The sequence below is a fragment of the Oryza brachyantha genome, chromosome 11, assembly GCF_000231095.2.
Source record: "Oryza brachyantha chromosome 11, ObraRS2, whole genome shotgun sequence".
Taxonomy (NCBI): Eukaryota; Viridiplantae; Streptophyta; class Magnoliopsida; order Poales; family Poaceae; genus Oryza; species Oryza brachyantha.
The window spans coordinates 11,023,398-11,047,262 of NC_023173.2; the positions used below are offsets into that span (position 1 = coordinate 11,023,398).

Below are 23,865 nucleotides of genomic sequence, written 5' to 3' on the forward strand. Positions count from 1 at the left end.
TGAGTCCATGCCTTTGCCCTTTGGCAATGTTAACAATACTATTATGTTTGTGTTGTTCAGTCTGCCTCCACATGACCTCTTCTCTGTCGTAACATAGGATTGAGCGGAATCAGAAAAACAATTGTATCGTGAACACTTCAATATGTTACAAATTTTGGTAGTTAGATTACAGATGTCCTAGGATTTAGTTCTAAGATACCGATTTGGGCTTCGGAGAATAATTGGCCATGTTGTTTGTGTTGAAATTGGCCAATGATCAAACTACCGGGGAGCAACAAACTTTCTGCGGTGGGAACTCACGCGAGAGCACACATACGAAGAAGAAAAAATTATGAAGGTTAAGACACAACAGGATACGGTGACAAACACCAGCGACACACACTTATTCTTACTGCTATTTCTAGTCAATGACGACCAAGTGATACACAGCTTAAGTAGTCTCGTGTACATGCATTGCATTCTGTATCAACGACTTGGCCGGGTCATATGCATGCATCATGTAGCTACGGATTCTACGTGAACACACCACACATATATATCTAACTAACACGGACCTTGTCAAGATTAGTTCTAACAGTTTGCAGGGTTGGCTGCCAACTAAACTGTCAATAGATTCAGAGCTACACCATGCCTGACGGATATGTTGATGTCTATGCTTGTTCCATCTACTTAAGTTGTCTTCAGCTCCAGCAACACTTCAGTGAACTCAGCCATCAAGGACCGACATACCTAGTGTTGACCGTGACATTGTGAGCACCTGGTCAAGACAAAAATTGAGATCCTTCTTCAACATAACATCGAACTACACTTTCATTGTTACCTTATACTCCCTCTGTTTCATAATGTAAGATGTTTGACTTTTTTGCTTGTAATGTTTGATCATTTATCTTATGAAAAAAAAGTGAAAATATAATTTATTTTGCTTGTGACTTACTTTATTATCAAAAGAACTTTAAGCACGACTTGTTATTTTCTATATTTGTATTAAATTTTTGAATAAGACAAATAATCAAACATTATAATTAAAAAAGTCAAACATCTTATATTATGAAAGAGAGATAGTAACTTTTATCAAGCCTTTCATGGTTCTCTACTTGGCACTAAATATGACCTATCATTGATAAGGGAATAAGGGTTAGACTGGGATACATTTTGTGGATGTTCAAGAACTTCCTAAGGACGTTCATTCTCCATGTATCCACAAAAGCCAACAAAACAAAAATTCTTTCTTTATATTAGCAAAGGAAACGATTCACATGATGTAAGTACTCGCATATATTTTTGTAATGTCTCCTAATAATATTTTTAAAGTGGTTTTAGTATAAATTATGGAACTAGAAATATAGATTGTCCATTAGAATTTCATTGCGAGAATTGTTTCTGAAAGGCCGATATCATATTCTCATTGTATCATGGATTCATGGTGGATATGACTCTTTAAACATGAAGAAATTGTAATTAACAGATGATGACGAAATTATATGCTTGCATAAGAAATCTGACCATTGTTTCTTTTTTGGGGTGATATCAACCTTCTCAGGGGCGTAGCCAGGGGTAGTCCAGGTGGGCCTGTGACTACCCCTAAATCGGCCCAGTAAGGAGTACCCCCCATAGCCCAGCTCACTGGAAAGAAGAGATAGGGTTTGCTGACTTCCGTGGATGCCTGGAGGGAGACTGCCCGCCGCACGCGCGCCGCACCGCGACCCGACCGCCGACGCCGGCGCCGCTGCCCCTCGCTCCCCGCCTCCCCGCCGCCGGCGCTGCCGCCCCTCGTTCCCCGCCGTCAGCCACCCCCGTCGTCGCCCGCCCGCGATCGGCGGCCGCCCCCGTCCCCTGGCTTCCTGCCGCCCGCCCACGGCCACCCCGCCTCGGGCGCCAGGCCGACGACCGCCGCGGCGCCGCTCGCCCCATCCCGTCATCGCCGACTCCCACCTGGCCACAGTCGTCGCCCGGCAGACCAGGGTCGGCGCCGCCCGTCGCCCCGCGCCCCTGCCCTCGCCCTGCCGACAGGCGGCTGCCGTGGTGCCGCCTGATGCCGACCCCGACCTGGCAATCTGCTCTACTTGGCGCTTTGCCTCCATGCTTGGCTGCTGCTCCCTGCTCGCCCAGTCAGTCGTCGCCCCGCCCGTGAGTGCTAACCAACTCAATCTTTGTCTCTCTCTGTTAGATCTTGGTTGCTAAGAATGTTATTAGAATGATAAATATGTACTCATTATTCATTTGTTAATTTGTTATTATAGGATTTGTATTGGGCTATTTGAATTGGGTAAAACATGAAGAGGCAAGGAGATATTGCATCGCTCTTCTGGAATCATGAAGCTAAATCAAAGAAAAATACAGCCTGGTCTTTTGACCAGTTGTTGATGAACCTTAGTTAACTCAAGAAGAACCACATTGGTTCTGACGGTTGATGAAGTCCAACCCACGAACAAGAGCTTTATACGGTAAGCAACGCCAATTCAACTTTATGTGGTTTTATAAGTATTATTGGCTTGAATATAGTGTGGCGAAATATACCAGGTTTTGCTTCATATGTTATTTGTTTGGTAATGAAAGTAGTAATTCTATATTCTATTATATTTTAACTTATCTTTTATTGGATTGTGGTGTTCAATTTTTTTAATCGTGTCAACTTGCGACGTTGGAGTTTCGATAGGACTACCCACTGAAAATTTCCTAGCTACGCCACTGAACCTTCTTATGAAAACCATATACTATATATATCCTCTGTTAAACATAGAAACATGTTGCTCAATCTCCCCATCTCACTGCTTTGACATTTTGCTGAAAGTTCAGGCCGCAAAGGACTGATCATTATCAATGATAACTCTGTCATGTCAATAATGAAATATGAATGCATCTATTGCTAGTTGGCTGGGTTTTGTGAGAAATTGAAACACAATAATTGTTCCACACTGGTACGGCAGTTCAGAAGTTCACCGAATTCATAGCACATTAATGGTGTTAAGTACTGACTTTTTAGGCCGTGTTCTTTTCAGCCTATCAGGCTAAAGTAATCCTCGGTTTTTGTCGGCACGCTTTTTAAACTACTGAATGAGTGTATTTCGTGCAAAAATTTTCTATATACAAATTATTTTAGAAGATCAAATAAATCTATTTTTCAAATTTTTAATAAGTCAAACTTAATTAATCATATACTAATTAGGTTTATCGTTTTCTGTGCGGGCTAATAAGCTGACGCAACACCCACCTTCGAACGCAGCCTTATCACCATGCTTTAGGTGAGAGTCTTCATAGAAGAATAAAATGCAACGGAAGTGGTCATTTTGATTGTGCTTCACTAAGATCTCTCTGTTGGTAGAACTACATGCTTTTGTCAATAGCAATATTGCCGACATCATTCTCAGAAGAACATTTATTGCAGTTAGAATCATTAATCAATTGAGCATCATGTTCACCCCTAGTAGTAGGATTTAACAAGGTGGATGATAGCAAACATATCTTGGCCCCTAGTTGCGCACCAGCATTGGAGTGGAGTTTGGAGAAGGGAAAAACACTTTCATCAAAAATAACATCTCGTGAAATATATACTCTACTAGAGTTGATATCAAGACATTTAAAACCCTTGTGGAGGTTGCTATATCCAAGAAAGGTGCATTTTTGAGATATGAATTGGAGTTTGCAAGAGTTATATGGGCGAAGATGAGGCCAACATGTACAACAAAATATGCGTAGAGAAGAATAGTTGGGCTTTTCTTTGAACATACGTTCTAAAGGTGTAGCAAATTTGATGACTTCGCTAGGTGTTCTATTAACGAGATAAGTGGCTGCCAAAAAAGCTTCATCCCATAACTTGAGGAGAATAGATGCTTGAGCCAATAAAGTGAGCCCAACTTCTACAATATGACGACATTTATGTTCAGGAGAACCGTTTTGTTGATGTGTGTAGGGACATGAGACATGAGTTATTCCTATCTTCAATAGAGTTTAGCTTCTCATACTCTCCACACCAATCAGATTGCGTGGCAATAATCTTGTGAGTGAAGAGTCTCTCAACATTGCAAGAACCTTAGACTTGTATTTAAGCAAATAAATCCATGTAAACTTACTAAAATCATTTATAAAGCCTATATAGTACTTGTGGGATACCGGTACATGGGTATCCTTAACCTATATATATCCGTATAGGGAAGGGGGTACCAAACATGAAAGACAACATTATCTTTTACTAGGTCGGTTAGAGTTTGGTTATATCTGAAATGTATGGCGAATTTGTTGGACTCTGCCATATTTGGGCCAGGTAGGCCTTGATATTATCAAATTAGGTCTCTATTTGTAACCCTGTCTCTCAGAATATAAGGGGGACAGGGGCTCCCCTTGAGGGGAACGTGATGTTCAGATCGACTATCTCATTTGTTGATCTGTTCTTTATCGAATATAATATCCAAGAAGGAGTAGGGTATTATCTCGCATACCGAGAGATCGAACTTGGGTAACCCCTTGTCTACATCTTACCATTGATCTTTGTGCCTCAGTAGCCACCCTATAGTATTATTGTTGATCCAGATCCTCGACATTACTTTTTGCCCCAAATAGAGTTGGGTGCCAGACCTGATTATATGGTAATCGATGAATGTTGGTATTTTGACAAGCATCACATACAGACTCTCCAATGGACTCTTTGGAGCAAGGCAAATTATTGTTATTAATAACTCAATGAATAGCCGGTAGGGATGGATGTCCTAGACTATTATGCCACCTAGTGACAGTCAGTTTGATGACTAAATAGGCTTGCCTGGATGACCAAGCAAGGGGATAGAACCCCCGCTGACTCCACCCTTTAAGAAGAGTGTTCTTTATGACCCTATCCTTTATCAAAAAATAGAACATGCGAACTTGTAAAAAGGCATGATTATCATAAAAACATCAATGAGATAAAACACAATTTTTTTAACCTTTAGCACATGCAAGATGTTTTTTAGCAATAATTTTTTTATTACTAGTGGTATGAACAAATGAATGGACTTGATCCTTTTGGCCAACATGATCAATGTCCATACCTGTTCCACTTGTTGTGTGGACTTGATCATTGCTATCATATTTGTCACAAACCTCAGTTTTTGTATCTCACTGATAATATGATCGGTTGCTCCGGTATCCATGTACTAGTTAGTATCAACACCACAGGAGTTGGAGGTGGCAACGACACTTGTTTCGGTTGGAATGAAGTCTTCGTCAAAGATGTACCAACAATTAAAGACAATGTGACTTGTTTTGCTACAAAGTTGACACACAGGGCTTTTATTGTTGGTTTTGCCATGGCCGCCAGAGTTTCTAGTGTTGTCACGTCCCCTGCCACGACCATGATCATTGCCATCAATAGTTTTGCCGCCTCGATTGTAGTTGAAGCTGCTGCCACTACATCCTATGTGATTGGGGTTGTTGACCAACAAGTTTACTGTAAGATCAAGGAGTGATCTACATGTTTTTGCCATAAACAAATTGGTGGTTTGCGAATTAAATGTTTTTGTGAAAATTGACTGGGCGGTCAGACCGCAGGTATATGGGCGGTCAGACCATTCAGATAACTACGGTCAGACCGCAGGTATCTGGGCGGTCTGACCGGCAGGTCAGCCCCAAAAGTTTCAGCTTTCGGTTTTCTTTTCGGTTTCGGATTTGTTTTTCGTGAATTCGACTTCTAGTTGGTTTCTATACGTATGGGTACTGTTGTTTTGCTAATCTTGAGTCAAGTTGGAGATAGCTTGGTCTCGGAATATGGTTTCTTTGTTTGATTTATGTGTAGGTGACTTGATGCCTCGGGAGAGTATTGCCGGTGATGGATCGGGAGTCAACTTGGAGATAAGTTGACGTCCGGCGGTCGAGATATCATGCGGGATACTTAGGCTAGAGTTCAATGCATATGGTGGTGAAGATTCCATCTGGCATACGACGGAGATATTGTGTGCGAATGGGATATGGAAGTTGAGTCCGGATTTGAGAAGATTTGTTGTATTAGAGATAGAGATATGGTTAGTTACGTATAAGGATTGGTTTCCCACGAGATTGGGAGTCCTATTTCGTGCTAGATACGTGGGCCTTGCATACCCACGTCGAGGTTATAAATAGGTACCGAGGGGTATGCCCCCGATGAGCTTTTTTGTGCCGTTTGAGAGGAAAAGTTAGGGTTTCGACTCTATTTCGATTCTAGATCGAAAGTTTTGGTTAGGAGTGCTTTCTATGCACTTTGTAAACACTGGTTAATCAATAAAAGTCGAGAGATTCAATCTACATCTTGAAGTTTTGTCGATCGGCGTTTGTCCAGGATCCCAACGGTCTAACCGTAGGTAGGCTGGCGGTCCGATCGGCAACTCAACGTCGGTCTGACCGAGGTTATGCGAGCGGTCTGACCGGGCACATAACGGCGGTCTGACCGGTGGTACATTCGTAGTGCGACTGGAGGCTTCGGTAAGGCTTTTGTGAAGGTAATCTTTTGTTTCCACGAAAAGATTTGGTTTTTTGATCTAGCTACCATTCACCCCCCTCTGGTATTTCTCTTACTCTGTTGCGATCCTACAAGTGGTATCAGAGCCTCGTTTTCTTCTTTGGATTTTAACCGATCTAGAGATATTTTTTGGATTGTAACCGATGTAGAGTTTTCTTGCCATGGCTCATAAATTTACAACAAAACCTCATGTTTTTGATGGATTGGATTTTCCTTATTGGTGTGATAAGATGCAATCTTATATTATGGCTGTAGATTATGATGTTTGGCAAAAAGTTGCTCAGCCATATGAGATTCCTGAACAGATTAATACTCCTCCTTTGAAAACCGAGTTTAGCAACAATTGCAAAACTTGAAATATTTTATTGACTGGGATTTCTCGTTCGGATTTTAATCGTGTTTCGCATCTTAAAATTGCTAACGAGATTTGGAATGCTTTGAAAAATTTTCATCAAGGAACAATGAACATAAAGGAACTCCGTCAAGATCTTTTCAAAAAGGATTACACTAAATTTGAGATGAAACCTGGAGAAGCTTTGGATGATTATCTTGTTAGGTTTAATAAAATTTTGAGTAATCTTAGATCTGTTGATTCTGCCTATGATGTTAATTATTCTCAATCTGAGATCTCTCGCTACTTTTTGAATGGTCTCGATATGTCTGTTGGGAGATGAAGGTTACTACTATTCAAGAATCTGCTGATATGTCTACTTTAACTTTGGATTCTCTTTACACAAAACTCAAAACACACGAGATGAATATCCTCTCTCGTAAAATTGATTCTAAATCCAGTGCTTTGGTTTCTCCCTCGACTTCTTTTGATATTGGTGTCTCACCATCAAATTCTACCGCTCTTGCTTTGATTAATGCCATGTTCGATGAACAACTCGAACAATTCGAGGAGGATTTGGCTTTGGCTGCTAACAAGATTTCTCGAGCTACGAACAATATCAGGTACAGGAGAAGAGTAGGACCAGCTCGTTGCTTCGAGTGTGGTGCGCTTGATCACATCCGCTCGCATTGTTCTAAGCTCGGAAGAGGCAAGAAGGAAGATAATGATGGAGACAAGACCAAGGACGATAAGCCCAAGTTCAAGAGCACATTCCAGGGAAGAAGAACCAAAGAGAACATCAAGAAGATGCTGAATCAAATCTATGCCGATTTTGAGTCCCTAAGCGATGTAGATGGAGAGAGCGAAGAAGATGAAGCAAAAAACATCTCTGGTGTCTGCCTCATGTCGCGTGGTGAATCAGATTTAGAATATGACGACAATGAGGTGAGTTACCTTGAAGAAGCTATTCATGTTTTAAGTGCAAAAAATAAGAAGTGTGAGAAGATGTATAAAAAACATGAGTTTATAATTGAATCTCTAAATGCTGAAATATCTAGATTAAAATCTCTTATTCCTAATGATGATGTTTGCAAAAATTGTGAGGTTTTGATGTATGAAATTTCAAAAATTAGAGATGTCAATGTTTCACATGATTTGAAAACTAGATTTTCTCTTGCTCTTGGTTTTGCTTTGCTTACACGCACTTGTGATGAGTTGTTTCTAACTAGAAAGATGTTGAAAAAATATCAAACTGCTTTTTATGCTAGTTTGATGTTTACCATGCTTTGTGTTAAAAGGTTAAAACAACACCGTAATGTTTTGGATTGCTCAACATGCACATCAAATAAGATGAAGCTAAAATTTGCTCTAGCTCGTGTTGAGTACATGGAAGAAATTGTGAAAACTAATGAAGTGTTGTCTTGCCCCAAGTGTCGTAATAGCAAAAGTGTTAAGATTGATTGCAAAAATTGTGCTAATCTTGAAAAGGAGGTTTCTTATTTGAAAAGTTATTTGAAAAGATTTTCTGATGGTAAGAAACAACTTAACATGATTTTGGATCAATCTAAAGTGACTAGCTCCAACAGTGGTGTTGGCTTCAAAACTTTGACAAAACTAGCTCCAACAGTGGTGTTGGCTTCAAAACTTTGACAAAACCAAGTAATGAAAAAACTGTGTTTAAGTCTGTTGGTTTTATGTACTCCTTCTGAAACACTGAAAGAAACAAAAACAAAAATTTCAAAACTATCTGTTTCTAAACAAAAATATAATTGCTCCTTCTGTGGAAAAGATGAACATCTTGTTGGTTTTTGTTTCATATTAGCTCGTAAGCAGAAAAAGGAGAGATTGCTTTTGCAAAATCTAAATTGCAAAAATCTGCTTTTTCTTCGAGGAAACCGGTCAGACCGCAATGGGTTGCACGGTCAGACCGAGGACTGGTCAGACCGGCTATTGAGCCTCGGTCAGACCGGACACCGGTCCGACCGACGACACAGAAGCGGTCAGACCGACCCCTGGTCAGACCGGCTACCGCAGCTCGGTCAGACTGGACTCGCAGAGATTTTCTGAAAAATTCTCAAACTGCCTTTGCACGTCGATATATGCCCATTGGATCTACTGGTCGTGTCTCACTACTAGATTCCTAAATTTCTTTTATCTAACCCAGCACTGAGGCTTCGACATCTTCTCTTGTGTAGGCTTTGGTGGTGAGGAAGGAGAACGTGTGGATCGTGGATTCCGGTTGTTCGCGTCACATGACCGGTGATAAAAATTGGTTCTCCTCCCTTAGACAAGCATCCAAGACTGAATCGATTATCTTTGGTGATGCTTCTACTAGTGCCGTTCTTGCTACAGGTATGGTCAAGGTAAGTGACAAGTTTGAATTGAAAAATGTAGCTTTGGTTGAGGATTTAAAGTATAATTTGCTTTTAGTTTCACAAATTGTTGATGAGAGTTTTGAGGTTCATTTTAAGAAAACTGGAAGTAAAATATTTAATTCTTGTGGTGATTCTATGCTGAATATTTCTCCCTATGGAAAAGTTTTTAAAGCTAACTTTGATAATTCGGTTTTACCTGTGATAACATGTCTGGTTGCTAAGTTTAGCAAGTATATGATGTTTTGGCATTGTAGACTTGGACATGTTGGTTTTGAGCATCTCACGAGGATAAGTGGTTTGGATCTTGTTCGTGGTGTGCCTAAACTTAAGAAGGATCTTGATTTGGTTTGTACACCCGGTCGTCATGCTAAGATGGTTGCTTCTTCACATGCCCAATTGTTTCTGTGATGACTGATGCACCAGGACGGCTTTTACATATGGACACTGTTGGTCTAGCTAGAGTGCAATCGGTTGGAGGAAAGTGATATGTGTTAAGTCATAGTTGATTTTTCTCGATATTCTTGGGTTTTCTTTATGACAACCTAGGATGAGGCCTTTCAACACTTTCGTAGTTTGTATCTTCGATTGAATCTTAAACTTCCTGGTTCCCTGAATAGAATTCGAAGTGATAATGATGGTGAATTTAAAAATGCCTCTTTTGAATAATTTTGTACTGAAAAAGGTGTAGAACATGAATTTTCTTCTCCTCGTGTTCCCCAACAAAATGGTGTTGTTGAAACAAAAAATCGTTCTTTGGTTGAGATGGCTAGAACAATGTTTGATGAGTATCATACTCCAAGGAAATTTTAGGCTGAAGCTGTTAACACTGCACGTTATATTTCAAATCGGGTTTTCTTGAGATCTAAACTTGGAAAAACTCCTTATGAACTTCGATTTGGTCGTCAACCCAAAGTTTCTCATTTGCGTGTTTTTGGTTGCAAATGCTTTGTCTTGAAATCTGGAAATTTGGACAAATTTGAGGCACGCTCTACCGATGGATTGTTTCTTGACCGATGGATTGTTTCTTGGTTACGCTACACATTCACGTGGCTATCGTGTACTTGTTTTGAAAACTAAAAAAATCATTGAAACTTGTGAAGTTACCTTTGATGAAGCTAGTTCAGGTACTAGATTTGAAATTGCAGGTACATTGTCACAAATTCAGGGGGAGAATGGTCCTATTTTTGAAGACGAGAGCGACGACAACGACAAGGTAGGCTCGGTCGGTTAGGTCGGGTGCCAAGCCGGTCAGACCGCCGACCCACCTTTGGTCAGACCAACACAGGAAGTGCGGTCAGACCGACCAGGGTTGTCAGGTGCTGGTTTTGTTGGTGCTAATCACAATGGTCCTCCAGAGGCTTCAACCTCGATCAGTGAGAGTACAAAACGTGAAATAAGCTCAGAAGTCGTTGCTCCTTTGCACATTCAATGACGACATCCGCTAGAACAAATCATTGGTAATTTTGGTGAGCGAACTACAAGGTCTAAGGTAACAACCCATGATGTTTGTGCAAATTCTGCATTTGTTGCTTCTTTTGAACCCAAAGATGTTACTCATGCATTAACTGATGAATCGTGGATTAACGCCATGCATGAAGAACTTGAAAATTTTGAAAGGAATAAAGTTTGGATTTTGATTGGACCACCTTCTGGTCATAATATTATTGGAACCAAATGGGTTTTCAAAAATAAACAAAATGAGGATGGTTTGATTGTGAGAAACAAAGCCAGACTTGTTGCTCAAGGTTTTACACTAGTGGAGGGTTTGGATTTTGATGAAACTTTTGCTCATGTTGCTAGAATTGAGGCAATTAGACTATTGTTAGCTTTTGCTGCTTCAAAAGGTTTTAAACTTTATCAAATGGATGTGAAAAGTGTCTTTCTAAATGGTTTTATACAGGAGGAAGTTTATGTCAAACAACCATCAGGTTTTGAAAATCTTGATTTTCCCAACCATGTTTTTAAATTGTCTAAAGCTTTGTATGGCTTGAAACAAGCACCTAGAGCATGGTATGTGTCACGCCCAGAAATTCCTCACACGAATTTCTGAACTTAATTGTGTATTAAATCCCTGTCCAGGACCAGCCAGGGTACACAAAAAGACAATGATGATTACATAACCAGCGTTCTTAGAAACAACTGAAATTACACTTAATCTAGCGGAAATGCAGCGGAAAGAAAAAGGTAGACTAGCTCCAGCGGGCACGGCTCCAGTCCACAGGCAACGCTTCGACGGCGGAACAGCTCACTCCTGAGAGGCACCTCCAACGGACTCGACTTCTAGCTCTGGGGTGGGAAAATTAAACAAGGCTGAGTACAAACCACCGTACTCAACAAGTAACACGGAAAAGGGGGAAATAAATGATGCATAGGGATTAACAAGGACAGGCTAGGGTTAGTTGCAGTAAAGCAGCAGTTAAACCAATAACAGAGAGGTCAAAAGAATAAAGGTAATTGAATACAGTAAAGCACAAGTAAATAACAGTTGTAAAATACCACAACGCTGTCCAACGTTACACCACGTTGCAACAGGCCCAACCACTACTCAGCGTTACACCACGTTGCAGTAGTTCCGAGTGACTAACCAATTACTCAAGTTATTAAAGGTTCACTAATCACAGTGAGGCTGGGAGCTCGCCCGTAACCGTGGGCACGGCTCGCCCACCATTATCAATATTTTAGTTGACATTAACCCGAACCGGGTAATGAATCATTATCTCAGCTATTTAGAACTAGGCATGATTAATTGTGATCCCAATGAGCTATTTGTTCTAAGCACGGCTAAGCTTTAACCTAAGCCTAACTCTAATCTATTTACCCCTGGTCCAGCATGGATAAAGTTGGATAAACAACGGCATAATAATAAGGTTTACCCGAAGAAAATAAATACAGTAAATACTTTAGTTAAAACAATGCATATTTGAATTAATAAAGCGGGGAATTTGCAATAATGGGTTCAATATGATCAAAGATGAGTGTCACTTGCCTTGCTCTGGCTCTTGGGGAACTTCGGCGACGATCTCGAAGTAAACCGGCTCTTCGGCGAGGTCCGAATCTAAGCGACAAAGCACAAAAATAAATAAACAGGTCCGAATCTAAGCGACAAAGCTCAAACTCTACTGAAACAGCAAAAGAAACTATTTTTAATGGATTCTTGACAATTTTATGAATTTGATGAAATTTGAATGGACTTAAACGGAGACTAGATGAATTACTTATGAATTTTAGAAGTTTTCTAGGTTTCTAACTAAACAGAAAAGTCCTAAATCAATTATTGCGCAATTAATGGGGCTGCTGACGTCAGCGAGGAGAGTGGAGGCTGACGGCTGACAGGTGCGGGCCACCTGTCGGTGAGAGAGGAGGGAGGGAGAGACTGACACACGGGTGCCATGCGAGGAGGGAGGAAGGATGGGCGCGGGGTGACTGACGAGTGGGGCCCGCTCGTCAGCGAGGCTGGAACAGAGAGGAGGGGAGAGCGCGGCCGGCGGCGGGAGCTGCGGGCGGCGCGGCGGCGGCGGCGCGCGGCGACGACGACGGCGCGACGGCGACGGCGCGACGACGACCGGCGTTCGGCGACGGCGTGACGGCGACGACGGCCGAGGCGGCGACGCACGCGGCGCTACCCGGCAAAGCAGCGGCGACGGCTGGCACGGCGACGACCGGCGAGCGGCGAATGCGGGCACGCGCAAGCGCAGGCGACGACGGCTAGACGACGGCGTCGCGAAGGCGACGACGACCGCAGCGGCTGGCGGCGAGGACGAGCTTCGCACCTGTCCGGCGACGGCGTGCGGCTCGGCGGCGGTCGGCCGGGAAGGGGGAGAGAGAGGGGAGGGGGATGGAGGCGCTCACCGGCGGCGGCGACGAAGCGGGGAAGTCGGCGAGATCGAGGCGGAGGTGGCGACGTGGGTAGGAGCGGAAGATCGGCGGTGGCGACGGAGATCGATTGGCGACGGTGAGGAGACCGGCGCGGCGGCGACCGTGCGGCGAAGGAATGCGCAGCGCTGGGGATGTTCACCGGCGAAGATGAGGGCGGCAACAGGTCGGCGACGGCGGCGCGGAGGCGGTGATGCGGCTAGACGACAGCGAAGGCGTCTGGTAGCGAGATTGAACGGCGGCGGCGAACAATGACGGCTCGACGGCGGCTCGGGCGGAGAGGGAAAGTGTGCGACGGCGCGCGGCAGCTCGGGATTTATAGGGTGGCGGCGCCGGCTAGGGCGGGCGGAGGTTGGAGACCAAGTCGAGCACGACGCGGTCTCGGCGGCGGCCGTTGCGGCGGCGGCGCGGCGCGGCGCGGGCTAGCGCGGAGGCGGGGTTTCGGTCGCTGACAGGTGGGCCCCACCTGTCAGTGGCACGAGGGAGGAGGGAGCGGCGACGGACTTCGCGGCGCGGGCGAGCGGCGAGCTGGGCCGAGGCAGTGGCCCAGGCGGAGGGAGGAGCGCGCGCGGGCGGAGGAGGAGGCCGGAGTCGGTCGGTTGGGCCGGCCGAGGGGAAAATGGGCCGGCTCGGCTGGGCCGGCCCGGGAAGGAAGGAGAAGAAAAAGAAAAAGGAAAAAGAAAAGGGAGGAAAATTGGACTTCGGCCCAATTTGAGAAGGAAGGAAAAAGAAAGAAAAAAGGAGGGAAAAAGGAAAACCCCACTTTTGCCGAATTTTAAATTAATTTGTTTGATCAAATTTTATACTTCTGCAATTTGAATTTAAATCCAGTTAGTCGATTTGCGAGGCTCGATTTAACTGAGTTAATTTCTTTAGAGGGATTTTTCCTGAGTTAATTAAGCCAATTGTTATTTACGAATTCCTTTTTTACGATTTAAGGCTTAGGACAAAACTCCGGGTGTGACAGTATGATATGTTTAAGAACTTTTTGCTTGCGAAAGGTTTTTGAATGGGAAAGATTGACAAAACGCTTTTTGTTCTTAAGCATGGTGATAATTAACTTTTCGTTCAGATTTATGTTGATGATATCATCTTTGGTTGTTCATTTCACGTTTTGGTTGTGGAGTTTGCTGAGACTATGTGCAGGGAATTTGAGATGAGCATGATAGGTGAGTTATCATACTTTTTGGGGTTGCAAATCAAACAAACACCTCAAGGTATGTTTGTGCATCAAATGAAGTATACGAAGGATCTTTTGAGACGATTCAAGATGGAGAATTGCAAGCCAATTTCAACACCAATTGGTACTACAACTGTGTTGGATCCTGATGAATTGATCAAAAGGAGTATAGAAGCATGATTGGATCTTTGTTGTATCTAACTGTTTCTAGGCCAGACATATAATTTGTTGTGTGTTTGTGGGCACGTTTTCAAGGTTCTCTTCGTGCTTCACATCGTCAAGCAGTCAAGCGAATAATGAGGTATTTGCAACATACACTTGAGTTTGGCATTTGGTATTCTACATCATCTTCTATATGCTTGAGTAGATATTCCGATGCTGATTTTGCTGGGTGTAGAATTGATAGGAAAAGTACTAGTGTAACATGTCATTTTCTTGATACTTCATTGATTGCATGGTCTTCTAGGAATAATTCATCCTTTTGGTATGGTTTGAGGGAGAGTTTTGCACCTCATGGTCTTCTCAAGCAAAATATGACAATAAGAAATTGACAAAGAGAGCTTTGTTTTATACATATAATATTTCATGTGCATGCTAGCGATACTATGAAGGTTTATTTGTCTCTAGCATAGCTTGTATGTATTCTAGTCTTTTTATGAGACTTAGATATTGCTTTTGAGAGATATGATGCATGACACTTAAATTCTATACTTAAATTAAGAAATTATGCAATATTGATGCTAGCATATGGTTTGATTTATAAATGCTTGTATGTATGCGTTATGATTTGTTATTCCTCAAATAGATTTTAAATTGCTCATTGTGCAAGAGAATAAAAAATACGAGAGAAAAAAATGAATACCGAATTTTTCGACAGTCTTGACGACAAGGACATATTCGATGTGTGAGGAAAAAATGGGTGCCGAATCCTTGGAAACAGTGTTGACGACAAGGACGTACCCGAGTAATCGAGAGAAAAATATGAGCAAAAAGGCTTAAACAACGAAAAAAAAGGTGTTAAAAATTCTCTTGGTAATTTTGTGCTAAGGCTAATTTGAGAAAGAGTGATAAATGCAATAGATATATATATTTAGTGTTTATTCTTCAGTCTATGTGCCTGTAACAGTGTTGCATTATAAATCATTTGAAATCATGAATTTTACTTGTTGAGTTGATCTTAATTGCATGATCTTTGGTTCATGATTATACTTTAATACATGCTTGCTATATTATAGATGCGTTCATCTTCTTTTTATTGCAACACATGACTTATTATGCTATGTGTATGCTAAGCTCTTGAACATTAATGAACATAAATTCTACGCTTGATGAAATCATTGTCAAAAGGGGAGAAGAATTTTGGAAGAGAGAGAGAGCATGTTTTTGGAAAAATTCGGAAATTTCTTTCGTTTCAAAAGTGAAAGATGTTTCTTTTAAATGATTTTTGGAGTTGCTTCACAAAAACAACAAACAATTTTAATGTGTTTGTCGATGTGTTCATCAAGGGGGAGATTATAAGATCAAGGAGTGATCTACATGTTTTTGTGATAGAACAAATTGGTGGTTTGCGAGTTAAATGGTTTTGTGTAAATTGACCAGGCGGTCAGACCGCAGTTGTATGGGCGGTCAGACCATTTAGATAACTGCGGTCAGATCGTAGGTATCTGGGCGGTCACACTGGCAGGTTAGCCCCGAAAGTTTCAACTTTCGGTTTTCTTTTCGGTTTCGGATTTGTTCTTGGTGAATTCGACTTCTAGTTGGTTTCTATACGTATGGGTACTGTTGTTTTACTAATCTTGAGTCAAGTTGGAGATAGCTTGGTCTCGGAATATGGTTTCTTTGTTTGATTCATGTGTAGGTAACTTGATGCCTCGGGAGAGTATTGCCGGTGATGGATCGGGAGTCAACTTGGAGATAAGTTGACGTTCGGCGGTCGAGATATCATGCGGGATACTTAGGCTAGAGTTCAATGCACGTGGTGGTGAAGATTCCATGTGGCATACGATGGAGATATTGTGTGCGTATGGGATATGGAAGTTGAGTTCGGATTTGAGAAGATTTGTTGTATTAGAGATAGAGATATGGTTAGTTACGGATAAGGATTGGTTTCCCATGAGATTGGGAGTCCTAATTCGTGCTAGATATGTGGGCCTTGCATACCCACGTCGAGGTTATAAATAGATACCGAGGGGTATGTCTTCGGTGAGCTTTTTTGTGCCGTTTGAGAGGAAAAGTTAGGGTTTCGACTCTATTTTGATTCTAGATCAAAAGTTTTGGTTAGGAGTGTTTTCTATGCACTTTATAAACATTGGTTGATCAATAAAAGTCGAGAGATTCAATCTACATCTTGAAGTTTTGTCGATCGGCGTTTGTCTAGGATCTCGACGGTCTAACCGCAGGTAGGATGGCGGTCTGACCGGCCACTCAACGTCGGTCTGACCGAGGTTATGCGAGCAGTCTGACCAGCCACATAACGGCGGTCTGACCGGTGTTACATTCGCAGTGCGACCAGAGGCTTCGCTAAGGCTTTTGTGAAGGTAATATTTTGTTTACGCGAAAAGATTTGATTTTTTGATCTAGCTACCATTCACCCCCTCTGGTAGATCTCTTACTTTGTTGCGATCCTAGGTTTACTCCATCTTATCGTAGCTTGATTCGATTCTCATAACTCAGAAGTTGAGTATACACCTCTAAGACAGAAGGTGAAGGAGTTCTGTCGACGATGGAAGCCACCACTGGTTCAAGGTCTGCATCAAGGCCAGCGATGATGCATGCATTTATGTCTTCAGTGGCCAAGGGTTTGCCAGATGAAGCAATCTCATCAGCAAGCGTCTTGATTTCCATTATGAATAATAGCTAGGGCGATGCGCGTGTTGATGGAGCACTCATGGCTTTGTGTCGATAACATGTTGTCGATTGCCTGCCAAACTTCTGTAGCAGTTTACAAATTTACAACCTAAGTTAGTGTTGACATCAAAACTTACCCGATGACGTGTCACACACGAAGGCATGGGAGTCATTTCTTAGAACGCTTCAGTGTAGGACCTAAATTCTAATAAGGTGCGTGGGCACGCCAGTTAGTTTGATCCTGCACTAACAAGATAAACAGTAAAACAAGTCGATCGGCTATCGAGTTGATAGGTAACTGAGAAACCAACCGATTAGATGTTGATGTAGTAGCGTTTAGCCAATAGGCTGATCGATCGGCTGTCAAAGCATGGATCGGCTAGAAATCCGATACATATAAACTCAAATAGTTAAATAAACAGTGAAATCCTTTGCTATGATCGGCCAAAACCAATTAACATGTAAATCTCATAAGCCAATGCAATATAAATAACTACCGATCTAATTAAATAGAGTCGATTGGTGTACAAATAATACAATAAGGCAAACGACTACTCTATTGATGTAAATATAGTGAACATGTAGATCGGCAAATATCATCGGCTATAAATGACTGATAAATGACCAAGATCTATAAAATATCTAGCCTGGATTACTAGGAATCATCGTACAAGATCGGACCAAACTGAGATAGTTCAAGATCACACCTAGCAATGTAAAGATAGATAGTAAACAGATCTAGATTGCTATCAAGCCTATGAACCGATGATTGATAACTTATTGGCTAGTACTCCGATAAAACAATGAGCAAGATACGTCAATATGATATAAATTATTTGATAAATGTAATCTAATAGATTGGACCAAATCGAGACAGTACGAGATTGAAGATGTCAAATAGCAAATATCAAATCGACGTAAACTACTCAAAGTGTCGACCAGATAAACCTAAAGTACAGGAGTAACCTAAGCTGAAACTGATACGATAAGTAGCAATCGCACAACCAGATTAGCATATCGGACTAAACCGAGACAATTCTAATCTAGCCAATGCGGTTACCATAGCCGGTGGAACTTAGGACTTACTCCTCCGCCGGAGGTCGAGAAGATGCAGCCCCGTGTCAGGTGCCAAGTTCCGTTGGTGATGAAACCTCGATAAGGAGGGTGGTTATGCGACGAGAGTAATTGATCTATATTATGTAGAAGTAGATGATTTATAATGATCCTGGACATACATATTTATACCCACAGGTGAATACAAGTCCATGTCGAACACGACACACGTTTCCTAATAGATAAAGGAAATAACACAAGTCCTATTTGCACTCTATCTCTAATCTCTATTGAATACGACAAACCTAATCCTAATCGGACACAAACTCTCTTAGAGATAATAGAAAAAATCCTAAACTAACTCTAACTAATAGATAAAATTACGCCACCATGCCTTGCCTTCACGATTCCCTATTGAATTCAAACTCTTGCGGATAAAATTTCCATCGGTGATTGCGTATTTCCTTATCCGAATCCAATAAGAAATTTTACCAATTTTTGGTGTTACCAGTTAGTACTTCCTTTGAAAGAGAAGAAAGAATATACCCATGTACTTGCTGAATTGAAGCAATCCATGCCTCATAGGCTGGATTTGATTGCACGGTGATCTTGCCATCTTTCTCCAAGTGAAGTTCAGCTTCTGGAGATTCGGTTGCCCCAGTCAGATAACCTTCCAACCGATTAGAACATCGATATATCATTAGAGTTTCTTGGATATTCAGTTATTCTATACAGATGGTCATTCTGAAATAAACATCATGCTAAAATTCAAAATGGAGGCAGTATATATAATATATAAATGTATTTGTACAAATAAGATGCATGGCAGTATATATAAATGTATTTGTACAATTATGGTCGGTCCGATTATAACTTCATGTGGCGACATACAAAATAAAATAACTTTTGTGAAAGACAATATCTGTTTATCCAATCCATCTTTTTTATAATTTGTCACCATTTTGTGGAATAATCAGCCGATTCCTCCTTGACGACAGTTTCGTGTTCCACTGGCGCATTTGCTGACATGTAGACTATCCGAATTTCACCCAGGAATCAGGCAGGATACATGCACGGTATTGAAATGGTGCTCTGGGTTCTTGCCAAGACACCCAGTTATTTTTTTTTATTTGCGGGACACCCAGTTAAGCTACAAAGGGCAAAACACTCTGTACCACAAAGTTTGGGGGGAAGAGTCAGCGTATGCATTCAAAAAATAAAGATTTACAAATTTACTGTTGGGAGGGTATAGACAAGCACTCACACAAAGTGATTAACACAAATTTTGGGGGAAGAGTCAGTGTATGCATTCATATGCGTATGCTTTTGTATATAAACAGCCTGAATTAAAACAGAGTTAATCAAGTATATATATAGTCTCTTGTGCTCTATTCTGATCGTTGATCATCTCATGCTGGGCAGAACCAACAAATAGCAGCTGCGGCGGCAATATCTCATGCTACTGGATGCTATCGCCGTCGCGGCGCCAAGGACATCGATGTATCTGGACGCTGGCGCCGTGTGCTCAGACTCTCTGTGACTGTCAATGGCACCAGACTGAACCAAGCATTGAGGTACACTGACCTGTATCGAACTTCAAAACAAGGTGTAGTGCACAGTCCTGATGCCTTCCATCTCAAAAACTTCTGTTGTGTCTATGCAGCTCCTACCTATCCTGCACAGATTAATGGTTGATTAGATGAATCGATCGAAACAGTTGGGATTCTTCTGTCACTGCACCTAGCATTTTATAGCTAGGTAAAACAAGCCATTCATGACGTTCTCATTGAAGAAGGCAAGTTTGCAGAAAGCAGATTCTCTATTATCATTATCTGTGTTCCTGGTAGAGCGATCAGAATGCAAAAATAATATTTATGGACGATTCTCTCCAAATTGCAGGAGGATCATTAGATAGACTCTCCGCGATATACTCAGTCACAAGAGAAGGACACGACCGGTCTGTGAAAATTTATTATTGCAATTGGACCAATAAGATGACTACCTAAAAAAATAATGGTATTTTTGTGGACGGGCGAATAAGAGGGCTATATGGGAAAACAGATTTTTGTAGGCGGGCCTCTTAATGCCCCTGCCTTACATATCTACACCTATTTTTTATATAACGTTAGATAAATATAAACTTCAATGAAAATGGTAGATCTTTTCGAGATCTAAAACTTTGTAGTTGATAAGTTTTTCATTTCAAATACTTTAGGGACCAAATACGGAGTATTCATTATAACATCTCATACATATTTATCCAAAATCTCATATCTATGTTTCAACCAACCTCCAATGAAAATGCGCACTATATGAATATATAACTCGAAAAGATGTATAACTTTATAATTCATTATGTTTTCACTTAACATCATTTAGATATATAGGGCTTAGTAATTTTTTTATTTTGTCTACGGATGAACATAGCCTGGTGATGAAATGTAAAGTAGGATTAGACTTCATCAGGGATTCAGGAACTGTAGTTGACATGTCAACGAGAATAACACAAATGTCAGTAAGCAGGAAAGCAACGCAAAGAGTTGTTGGTAGGGCGTAGGGACCAAGACCCATGATGCACAGCCGGAAGCATCACCACCCCCTCCTCACGTCACAGTCCATGCCTAAGCTTTCGAGAACAGTGCGGAGACGTACAAGACATAAATCTATATGCGTGTGTAACCATCACTGCATGGGTCCCAGGGCACGGCTTTCAGCCTTTTTATTCCAGTACTTTTATCTTCTTATAAGTAAGAATAGTGTTGATGTCTATAGAATATACATATGTAGAAATCACTTGATACAACTACCTGAGTGGCGCACCGCTGATGAGTAGGTTATGTTCATCATGAATTCTAGGGTTGGCAACGGGGTGGGAAGGGGGCGGGGAATGTTGGAATGCCCCCGGCCCCGAATCAAAAACCGGGGGAAAACCAGTCCCCGTCCCCGCCCCCGCCGGGTCCCCACCCTCGAACGGGGCCCTGAAATCCCCGAAAGCGGGGGGCACAGGGAGGCAGGCCGCGGGCCAATGGCGGCACTCGACAGCGATGTGAGGTGGTGGCGTCGACGCGTCGTGCGGCGATAGGCGCAGGGAGGTGGGCCGCGAGCCGACGGTGGCGTTCGGCGGCGACGTGAGGTGGTGGTGTCGATGCGTCGTGTGGTGACAGGCGAAGGGAGGCGGGCTGTGGGCCGACAGTGGCGTCCGATGGCGACTTGACGACGAGGAGTAGAGCGTCAGGGATTGCAAGGAGTAGAGCGCCGGGGACGACGTCGAGCAGCAACGGGTGGCGAGATAGGGACCCGCAGTGGCGGCGACTGTAGGTTTTCAGGTGGTGGCGGTGCTAGAAGAGTGAGGGTCTGAGCTTCAGGGGGATATGGTGGTGGCGCACAGGGCAGGTGGGAGAGGAATGGGATCTACTGATTTAGAATTTTTTTAATTGGACCTGGCCCATGTTTCATTTTTTTTTTAAATTTATGACCCCGTGGGGAGGATCATTGGTATTTTTGGACCCCTGGCCCCATCCCTGAAAAAACCAGGGCCCCGGACCTGATTCCCCGCAAGGGCAAATTCGCCTCTCCCTTGGCCCCGATGGGGCGGGTCCCCACCAGGGCCCTGCCCCCCCACAGGGATTTTACCAACCCTAATGAATTCCTTCATGAAGAATATCTTTGAGATACTAAAGACACTATAGGAGAAACATGATGCCTCTTGGGTAGTCCTCTTTCATAGTATGTATCACTCCTAGGTATCACGAGAACCTATAGCATTAGAGAAGTGTTCCCTTTAGGTGGAAATACCTAAGAAGACGATATACACTCAACTACAATAAGTTGGTGAAGGTAAACTTTTAGAGAAGTTACTTCATCAGTTTAAATAAAAGTAAGGCAGATGACAAGTAGCTTCTAAAAACACCGTCTGTCTCACTAGGTTTCACCAACCCATAAAGGATCCTGTAATCTTTTAGATTAGCAGTAAAACAACACGGTGAAACAATGTTTTGGCACTAGTAAATATTGATTCCGCACTGTGAATAGTGTTTTGGTACTAGTGAACAGTAACTGCGCTAGTCAATAGTGACCTAAATATGAACCATCACGATTTGTTTTGAAAAACAGTAAATAAAATTCTTTTGCTTTTAATACCTGGCATTATATATGTATATAGTCTCGGGATGTGGTATGATAATTCCCATGAAGAGAGAAATGTCTGACTATGACATAAGGGTACCACTAGCGGTATAGGTTAGACTGTAAGTCAAATGACTGATTTAAGAGCAACATTGTGTGATCAACTGACGGGGGCGCTTGAAGGTGAGTTACACTTTAAACTGGTGTGCCAACTACATGCAGCTGGGAGGTGGCGAAGCCTAAAGCTGCCAAAGGTGTCATCTCACTTGGCAGGATAGGAACTTAGCAAAGTGGTACAACATGAAAAGGAGCAGTTATCCACCTTGGGCAGCGAGGGTCCTTGTGATGCAAATGCTGGTAGCACCAGGGGCACACCTAGATAGTTGCCATGAACAAAAGGACTAACTTACTCTGGGGCCCTAGGTCAGGCCCCCTAGTGTAAAGCGGTGGTGACAGTAAGGTTGGGTCGATTGTGCAATGGCACAACGACACCATAATAGACCATGACAAGAGTCCTCATTACTTCTCTCTTGGTAATGATAACATTGTAAGGCCCCCATGAAGCATAAAAGATGGGGTCAATACTCTACTCAATACGTAGAAAAGAGGAGACAAAGCAATATATGATACTTGTAAGCTATACACATCTCCACAATCTAGTTCAAAGAACACAGTAGTAGTGTGTTACACTTTCGAGCAGCCCAAACCAGGGGCGGAACCAAAAATGTACAAAGCATGGGGCTCAACAATGAAATATAAATCTTTTGAATAAATTTTAACTAAAATATAGTAATTTTCCAATGTATTTTTTTCGCCAGGCGTGGGGCTTCAGCCCAAGTTTCCCCACGCCTGGTACCGCCCCTGGCCCAAACCTTTATGAAATTTCATGTCCATTATGTTCTAAATATTTGAACTTCAATCACCCCTCTGTGAACCTTCAAGGAGAGGTCACACACTTCTCCATTGTATGAGTGACATACTCCCATAACAATGTTGTAATCATCTAACGAGAAGTACTAAATGGGAGTCTTATCATGCTTCCTTCTAATTAATGGCACCATGCCATTCTGCATCTCACTAACCTTTGCTGTTATTGCCGCTCTACCGTAGGAACCCTGACCCGGGGCCAGTTGACCCCCTCTATCCATGACACATGTCCATGTGTGTCCTAGGTGCTGCGTACATGTGTGCAGCACAAGCATCTTCACAAGGCAAAGTGGGCAATTTCCCTTGTCTATGCCATGACACCTCACCCAGCACCAATCCTCCCAAGTGAGGTGGTGTCCCTGCAGTCCCAAGCTTCGGCACCTTCTAATTGCATGTGGTTATCAAATCACAGCTCCCCCATGGACACCCCTAGTGGTTGATGGGATGGTATTGTTCCTGAATAAGTTATCAAGCCTACCACCCGACATGTCTTGTTGGTGGTGGCCTCATGCCTTAACTGAACGTTACTCCCCCATGCAATAACTGTGATGGCAATCCTCCGGGGTAATGTGCATGTCTGTGTAGCCCTTGGCATTACTCTGGGCACCTGGCAACCCCTGTGTTTTTTGGCAACTCTTCATATTGTGTTCAACAAACTTCTCGAAGATGTCGTTGATGAAGGAGTTCATGA

At 42.5% G+C, this 23,865-nt stretch overlaps 1 protein-coding gene and 1 non-coding gene across 13 annotated transcripts; one reads left to right on the forward strand and one right to left on the reverse strand.

Moving 5' to 3' along the window:
• The first annotated feature begins 1,840 nt into the window (after positions 1–1,840).
• Positions 1,841–19,913, forward strand: LOC102710252. 12 transcript variants are annotated; one of them, XR_005812773.1, is made up of 6 exons: positions 1,841–2,127; positions 2,241–2,444; positions 7,418–7,739; positions 8,990–9,157; positions 10,315–10,658; positions 14,169–15,728. XR_005812773.1 is itself a non-coding variant. In XM_040528906.1 (3 exons), the coding sequence occupies exons 1-3, from the start codon at positions 7,134–7,136 to the stop codon at positions 10,398–10,400; spliced, it is 849 nt and encodes a 282-aa protein (XP_040384840.1). In that variant the 5' UTR covers positions 7,008–7,133; the 3' UTR covers positions 10,401–11,239. The 12 variants fall into 12 exon arrangements, 1 of the variants encoding a protein (XP_040384840.1); XR_005812768.1 differs by lacking the exons at positions 1,841–2,127; positions 2,241–2,444 and adding exons at positions 19,545–19,696; positions 19,786–19,913 and having other exon boundaries at positions 7,008–7,739; positions 8,990–9,146; positions 14,169–14,523; XR_005812774.1 differs by lacking the exon at positions 7,418–7,739.
• Positions 16,883–17,022, reverse strand: LOC121055865. The gene has a single exon (XR_005812849.1). It is a non-coding gene; the product is annotated as a small nucleolar RNA Z247 (small nucleolar RNA).
• Positions 19,914–23,865: the final 3,952 nt, after the last annotated feature.

What these genes read in the sequence shown, in the direction of transcription:
- LOC102710252 (XM_040528906.1), top strand. Translation starts at nt 7,134, where the DNA reads ATGAAGGTTACTACTATTCAAGAATCTGCTGATATGTCTACTTTAACT. An exon ending in TAGAATATGACGACAATGAG is followed by an intron (nt 7,740 to 8,989) that starts GTGAGTTACCTT and finishes TCTCTTGTGTAG; the next exon opens with GCTTTGGTGGTGAGGAAGGA. An exon ending in TAGTGCCGTTCTTGCTACAG is followed by an intron (nt 9,147 to 10,314) that starts GTATGGTCAAGG and finishes TTGAAATTGCAG; the next exon opens with GTACATTGTCACAAATTCAG.